This window comes from Dryas octopetala, chromosome 3, assembly GCF_963921425.1.
Source record: "Dryas octopetala chromosome 3, drDryOcto1.1, whole genome shotgun sequence".
NCBI classification, from domain to species: domain Eukaryota; kingdom Viridiplantae; phylum Streptophyta; class Magnoliopsida; order Rosales; family Rosaceae; genus Dryas; species Dryas octopetala.
This window is the reverse complement of record NC_141368.1, coordinates 3,022,480-3,030,730: the sequence shown is the minus strand read 5'-3', so window position 1 is coordinate 3,030,730 and position 8,251 is coordinate 3,022,480. Positions and strand designations below refer to the sequence as shown.

Genomic DNA, 8,251 nt, shown 5'->3' with positions numbered 1-8,251 from the left:
AATCTAAAAATGGCCCTTTTGTATATAAAGAAAAAAATTATAAAATTATGTAGACATATTTTCCATTTACTTTTGCTTGAAAATAAAAAATAAAATGATACTTTCATTAAACATGAGATAATATTATAGTTTGTACAAATTTCAACAAAAAATTTGGGACAATAAATAATCAAAGTTATAGGGCCTTTGGACATACAAGCTTTGAAAAAAAAAGTAATTTAAACTTTGAACAAAACCCTAATTTCTTTGGAGACAATGGAGAGGATATGAGGACTAAAGAAGAGATCAAGAGAAATCGATAGTTAATCGAATAAGAGCATCGAGCTGAAGCCTTGAGAATCAAAAATCTGATCAAATGGATTATGGAGGAACTTCAACTGAGGAAGAGAAATTAAATGATTGAGAGTTGAGAGAGTCTGAGACAGTGAGGGAGGGAGGGAGAGAGAGAAAAATAAAAAACAAAACCCTTATCGTTTAATATAAAAAAACTTTTGACGTTTAAGCTTTTCAATAAAGAAATAAAAGTTTAAAAACTAAATTTAATTATTACTTTAGTTATTATAAATTTAATTTGGACCTCTTACAAACTTTGGCCTTTTAGATATAAGCCTTTAACACCTTAGTTACTACTTATTAGGCCTCTACATACCATAACTTTAAATTTAATTTTTTTAATATTATAATATATATATAAAATTGGGCCCCCCTTGAAAGTGGGCCCTGGGCAGTCGCCCCTCCAGCCCTTGCTCAGGGACGGCTCTGCTCATGATGAATTACGTTCCTTAAAAAGTGGTTTATAGGCATTTGATTCTTATGTTATAGGATAAAAAATGTTGGATTGTTTATGGGATTTTTGTCGACCCTTGTGTTGAGATTGATCTGCTACGTGGATATAGAAGCCTATAGATGGGTATAAGGATGAAGCTCTTGAGCTGTTTGAAAACAAAGATGGAAAGTTGAAATGGGGGTTTCATTACACAGTTTTGATCCATGCACTTTACAAATTAAGAGAAGATCAAGCTCAGAGCCGTCCATGAGCAAGGGCTGGAGGGGCGACCGCCCAGAGCCCAAGGCCCACTTTCAAGGGGGGCCCAATTATATATATATTATAATATTAAAAAAAATAAATTTAAAGCTATGGTATGTAGAGGCCTAGTAAGTAGTAACTAAGGTGTTCAAGGCTTATATCTAAAAGGCCAAAGTTTATAAGAGGCCAAAATTAAATTTATAATAACTAAAGTAATAATTAAATTTAGTTTTTAGACTTTTATTTCTTTATTGAAAAGCTTAAACGTCAAAAGTTTTTTTTATATTAAACGATAAGGGTTTTGTTTTTTGTTTTTCTCTCTCTCCCTCCCTCCCTCACTGTCTCAAACTCTCTCAACTCTCAATCATTTAATTTCTCTTCCTCAGTTGAAGTTCCTCCATAATCCATTTGATCAGATTTTTGATTCTCAAGGCTTCAGCTCGATGCTCTTCTTCGATTAACTATCGGTTTCTCTTGATCCCTTCTTTAGTCCTCATATCCTCTCCATTGTCTCCAAAGAAATTAGGGTTGTTCAAAGTTTAAATTACTTTTTGTTCAAAGCTTGTATGTCCAAATGTCCTATAATATTATCTGTTCAAAGCTTGTATGTCCAAATGCCTTATAATACTTTTTGTTCAAAACTTGTATGTCCAAATTTTTTGTTGAAATTTGTACAAACTATAATATTATCTCATGTTTAATGAAAGTATCATTTTATTTTTTATTTTCAAGCAAAAGTAAATGAAAAATTTGCCTACATAATTTTATAATTTTTTTCTTTATATACAAAAGGCCCATTTTTAAATTTTCGCCTGGTCTCTAAAAAGTCAGAAACGGCACTGATCGAGCTTTAAATGGTAATGGAAGTATGGATTGAACTCGGAAGGAAGTAGCTACATGACTTGCTAAAGGTTGAGACACTCACACTGAGATTGAATCACGTAGGCCCGCCCCGTTCTTCTTTTAATGATGACGCTGTGAAACATCATTGATCCCGTCCCAAAGTTTCGGGTGGACGGTAGAACTCCGTTGTTGCTGACGTGGCATCATTTGGGTGGCTGAGCTTCACCGCAACCAATGAGGATGCGGCTTCTCTAATACACCTTGGGCCCCATTTCAGCAGATGTCACTGTTTTGTTCTAATCATTCTTACTCTTGGAGTTGTAGGTCCACCTCGCATGATCCACAGATTCGGATCGACCATGTTTTTTCAATCCTCTCTGTCCAAGTTGTGGGTTCCACGTGGTTGTTCCCTTCTTCAATTATCCATTTCTATAGATAATATAATTTCACAAATTAGCCTTTTTAAGGCCTGTGTATATGTTCCTGGCAAAAAAAAAAAAGGCCTGTATATATGTTTGTTAAGAACTTAAGATTAAAAGAATAAGAGGGGGAATATTCCTAAGGCTTCTAAAGAGTATAATGAATCTGCCAAGAGTATGTACTACGCAAACAAAGAGTGTGAATTACATGCAGGCCATATATTATACATATATACATAATGATATTGTTGATAGAATTTCAGCATCTAATCTAAAATTAATTGACAATGAATGGAGAGACCAAAGACCTTATAAGCACATATGCTAAGTTATAATTTTCTGATGTAGGATATTAATGCTCTACATTACTCTCAACACGCCCCCACATATGTGACAAGATTTTGAGCCTAACACGTAGACAAATTATTTTGGGTGACGTGAGAGTACGTACGGTCGTTTGGCCTTACATGTAGATAACTATGTTCTGATACCATGATAAAATTTGAGCATCAAACCCAAAACTAATTGATAAAGAGTGAAGAGACCCAAGACCTTATATATAAGCACATATACTAAACTATAATTTTTCAATGTGGGACATTACTCTCAGCCTTTCGGCTTTTGGCTTGTGATGACGAATACGCGCTTCTTGTCTTTCGGTTTAATGATGAATGTATGCCTCTTGTCTTTCGGCTTAATACTGACACCTTTCTTTCAGAACCTCACTTGAGCTACTCTCGTTGTAAAACTTCGCTTCCCGACCCGAGCAAGGTGACGCAATTGAGTCTAAATATACCATATAGGGTAGGATAGATTTAAGGAGCTTTTCTAAACGCCAGAAATACCAGTTGGAGCCTGAGTCTCTAGGAGAGGAGGAAAAAAGTAACTCAACAATAGGGAGAGGAACAACTACTTCCTAGAATAATGCTATATTTACCACATTTTTATACCATATTTTTATACTATCTTACGTGTCATTATTTTATTGGACAAAATTTTTCTTTTTCTTTTTGAATTTTTGTTTTTATTTTTTAGTGTCCAATGCATGAATGCCATGTAAGTTGCCACATAAGGTGGTATGAAATTATGGTATATAAATGTGGGATGTCTAGCATTACTGCTACTTCCTACGATTCCTATTGTTGTAATATTTTGACTTGGGACCTGGATTCTCTGCCAGGTAAAATATACCAGACTGGTACCCAATTTTTAATCTTAGCCCTTGATTCAAGTTGATGGCTGAGATTTTGTCATATCAAAAAATCCTCTTTTTTCATAAAATAATAGGCCAAGATAATATTGAAAAGATTAAAAAAAAAAACAAACAAACCACCATCAGCACATCGCACCCACCGCACCACCCACTCCTGCGGCTTGGGCTTCTTTCTTGTTGAAGGTTCACCATCACACCATGCCCACAAAAATTCTAGATGTGATTCAAGAGGGTGAGTATAGGAAGAAGTGAGTTTCAGACTTGGAGGCTTTGCTTACACCACCGTCATCATGCCGAGAGAATTGAGGAGAGAGAAAGGAAGAGGGAAAAAATGGGAGGAGGTGGGGAATTGGGGACTGTGGGAGAGGAGGAAAGGAGGGGAGGGAGGTGGCCATGGGGTGGGTCTAAGCAGTGTACCAATCTGAAAATAAGAAGTTGGGTGATGTGGCAACATCTCAGTTATTGAAGAAAACTGAAGGGCTTGGATTAAAAGCCTGGTACCAATCTGGTATAATTTACCTGACAGAGGATCCAGGTCCTTTGACTTGACCCTATTTGTTTCACAAAAACAAAAGCATAAAAAAGAAAAAAAGAATTAAAAAAAGCAGAACGATAGGTCCAATGGTCCATACTGTTTTGCCTTTTCAGTGCAACCAAAGGTCAATTCCTTTTCCAAATAAAATTAGAAGACCATTGATTAAAGTAATGTTTTATACATCTTCGTCTAATTTGTGAAGTTACTTCCTCCCACAATGGACGTCATATGGTACTTGCTTGTAATGTGTGGCTTTATATTTGTCAAAATATCTGTTACTCATCACAAATGTATATATGTTAGGTTTTTTTATCACAAATAGTCCATCAATTTTTATTAAAATATTAATTTAGTTTTAAAGTGCATTTTTACTCAATATCATCGCTTATTTTTGTCATCAAGCATCAACTTAACTCTAGACACATTTTAAAAATTTGTCAAATATAGCTCATGATATAAAAAAATTCTCCGAAAATTCTTATGGACTCGTTTTGACTACTACTATTGTTATATGGGATTAAATTATCAAATTGACGTTTAGTATTTTCCTGAAAATTTGGGGAATTAGTTTGGAAATTTCAAATTTTTTGGAAAATCAATTTGATAATTTGAACCTATATAAAAATAATAGTAGTCAAGACGAGTTCATAGGAATTTTTGAAATTTTTTTTCGTATCTCAAGTTATTTTTTGCGAATTTTCAAAGTGTGTTTAGTAATCAAATTGATGTTCGATGGTAAAGATGAGAGATGAAATTGATTAAAAATACACTTTAGAGACCAATTTAATGTTTGAGTGAAACTAGAGAGACTATTATGATAAAAAGCCTATATGTTATATGTATCTACTCTTATCTCTTTTATTACATGATAGAGTTTATTTACAATAACAACACTGTATACATACAAACAAATATAATAATTTACAAATTTATATTGCATCTCTCAAAACTCCAATATGAAAAAAATATGTTATGCATATTTATTTCATAAAATTTTTCTTTTATAACTGAAATTCACATTTTTCTGATAAAGGCAAAAAGCATAAGTGCAAATTTGTGAATGTGACGCATGGTTGACAATTGTTTTTAGTATACACGCACGAAGACACAAGACTATTGACTATTAAGTGATTTATGATTCTAATAATTTTGTTTTTAGTGTTTGGTTGTCACCTTTATCAAATGCCAAAGTCTCACCTAAAATTATATAATTACTCATGAGCAGGCAGGAGATATATATGATTGTTTTTTGGTTTATATGTCACCTCGAAAATTGTAGTGCCTATTATAACCATGATCATGTGAATGAGAAATGAGAACAAATAAAGCTGGAAGGAGTGAAAGCTGAAATTATTAGGACTATGTTATTCACACTACTCACTCACTACCACATTACTGAGGCAGCCACTCACTTCATGAAAATGATCAATACACGTACCCACAAGAAAAATTGAAAAATGAAAATTTTCTTCTTTTTCTAGAGATGGGTGCACTGATTAGGTTTTATGATGCAACTAGAAGTTGCCTTTAAATTCAACTTGGAGTTATGGTGCGGAGAAGATATAATATAGGGATACATGTGAATTGTTGAATCGACATGTTCTTAGAATATAATTTTATGGACCGTTACATCTGTTCGCATGTGCATTTGCATAGTAGCCAATGTCCTTAGTTAGTTGGTTATTGGGGGTCTTACCCAAATTAAGGCTATTAAGCCCAATTTTGTGTTACTGAACTATGTCTGTTGGGCCAGGGTAATTCAGTGGGCTTCGATGTGGTTTTATGACTTTATCTGATTCGAATTTCGAAAATCCACATTTTGTTACATTAATACGTTATTCCAAGTTTCCAACAATAATTAATGAACATAATTAATTACATGAAAGAATGAATTGCAATAAATTAGCGCAACAAAGATGAAATAAAATAAAAATAATAATTAATGTTTTTATGATCATAGCCCACTAGTGAACGGCAGACCAGTTGCAGGCAACCACGAGTTTCCACCAATGAAGTTGTTCACTGTGAACATGGAAGCTTCCGATGCGCTCGTTATCACACGATACCCGCCCCAGCTAACCCGGGCAGAAGTGGAAGAACCCGGCCCAGTATTCTTGTACTCTCCATAATACAAAGTGGTGAGGGCAAAATTGCCATCCCACTCCAGCCACCCAGCGGGGTCCACCAAAGTGTCAAGGTAAGTCTGCAGAAAAACGGTCCGCGAGTACTCCTTCCACGGCCTTCCCAAGAACGTCTCGACCGAGCCCACCACCGGTTTAAGGTCGTTCGTCGCCATGACCCGGGAGTCATGGATCGAAATGCCCGTGGCCTGATTCGGGTCGGTCCGACCCTGTGCCGTGATGGTGTTCTTTTGTCCTTGCATGGGTTTTCGGGCGTAGATCATGCAGTTCTGGAGGACGACGGCGGCGTTGCCGAAGATGAAGTCGACAGTGCCGTAGACGTAGCACTCTTTGTAGAACTGTCGGTTGGAGTGGGCGTAGAGGGTGTCTTGGTAGCCTTCGAAGCCGCAGCGGTAGAAGACCGAGAGGTCGGCGCCGGACCGGAGGGCCACGGCTTGGTGGTTCTCTGGACCGGCTGTGTTGCGGAATGTGATGCCGCGTGCAATGAAGCCTTCGCCAGTTACCGCTGTAATTACACAGTAACAATTAAGAGTTAGAAATATTAACTACAGACAATTACAAATCATACAATATGTTTATTGGTATATTTCAATGATTCAAAATTAAGTCTTCCTTGACCACTTCTATATGAGAAATGTTTCCTTCTTGTATATTTCTTTTTATTAAATGTGAGATTTAAATATAAATAATACTGCTCTTATATTTAGCAAATCTAGCTAGTTCTCAGGGCTGGTTTGATATTTTGTTTTTAGAAGCCAAAAAAACCTATTTCTAATGCTTACTAGATAAGCGCTTCCTTCCAAAATGGTTTTTACAAAAACTCTTAAAATAGTTTCGTAATGTTAGTAATCTACATGTTATAACATGAGTGGGCACCAAGTTTATACTATTCCATTATCATATTAATAAATATATCATGTTCTAGTGAGGGTTATACCAAAAAATTCTTCCCTAAATAAGTCTTTAGAAAATGCTATAAATTCAAAATTATATCTTTTAAGTCTATATAGATTAATTAACCCTCTCTTGTTTGGAGATTACCAATTTTTCAACCCTCTATCTTTTATTTTATTTATCTATTTTTTTCATGTTCAAAAGTTGAAAAGTTGAAAACCAACAATTTCCGCCGCTTGTTTGAGTTTTGAGTTTTGACAATTCATAATTAAGTTTGTGTGTGTGAGAGAGAAAAAGCTTACCAACTGTTGCAGAGTTGAAAGTTGTGGAACCTCCCACAACACTGCGGCTACCGGTGATAAAGGTATACCTCATCCCATCTCCAAGCAGAAAAATATTCTTGAGTTTGATTTCAAGGTTCTCCTTATAAACCCCACTCTTCACACGTATCACAAACCTGTTACTCCCACTCCTCTTCTTCGCCGCATCCAACGCCTCTTGTATGGTCTTGTAGTTCCCCGACCCGTCTTGCGCCACCACTACGTCCGCAGCCGGTGTTGACTGCAAAAGCCTCCGGTTTTTCGGCGAAAACCAACTCGGAAAACCCTCCTTGTATCTGTGAGTCACTGGTGGAATATTCGACACGTTGCCAATGGACAAAGTGTTGCTTATGAGCTTGGAAACATTGTTGGACATGAGGGGCAGCACAAAGTCCGAGACCCCGAGCTCCTTGAACCCGGCCCGACATGTCTCGAGGTTGGTGAGGGCTGTGCTGAGCCAGGTCTGGACGTCGTAGTCGGTGCACTTGGTGGCGGGGTCCATGGTTTGGTTGAGAGCGGTGATGGTTTCTTGGTAGAGGGTCAAGCAGTCAGCCCATGCAGCCTTTTCTTTGTCGTTTCTGCACTTAGACCCTAGCCACTTGTTGTGGCTTTGGGCTTTCAGGGTTTGCTCCAATGCGACTTGGACCGCAAGTTTTTTGAAGTCGGACATTTGTTTGGGGGCGAAGCTGTTTTTTTGGTCATGGCTGAAGGTGTATTTGCAAGTTTCGGGGTATGGGGTTTTATTGCACCACCAATCTATGCCGGTGGAGAGTACATTGGTCTCCTTAGACAGGGCTAATGAAAATAGAAAAGCAAAGGACACGCATAGAATGAATGAAGTAATTGGGTTAATGGCCAT

At 36.8% G+C, this 8,251-nt stretch overlaps 1 protein-coding gene across 1 annotated transcript; it reads right to left on the bottom strand.

The window, feature by feature from the left end:
• Positions 1 to 5,991: 5,991 nt before the first annotated feature.
• LOC147289586 (pectinesterase 2-like) lies at positions 5,992 to 8,251 on the bottom strand. The gene is made up of 2 exons (XM_086234676.1): positions 7,375 to 8,251; positions 5,992 to 6,683 (listed from the first exon to the last, which is right to left on the bottom strand). The coding sequence occupies exons 1-2, from the start codon at positions 8,249 to 8,251 to the stop codon at positions 5,992 to 5,994; spliced, it is 1,569 nt and encodes a 522-aa protein (XP_086090802.1).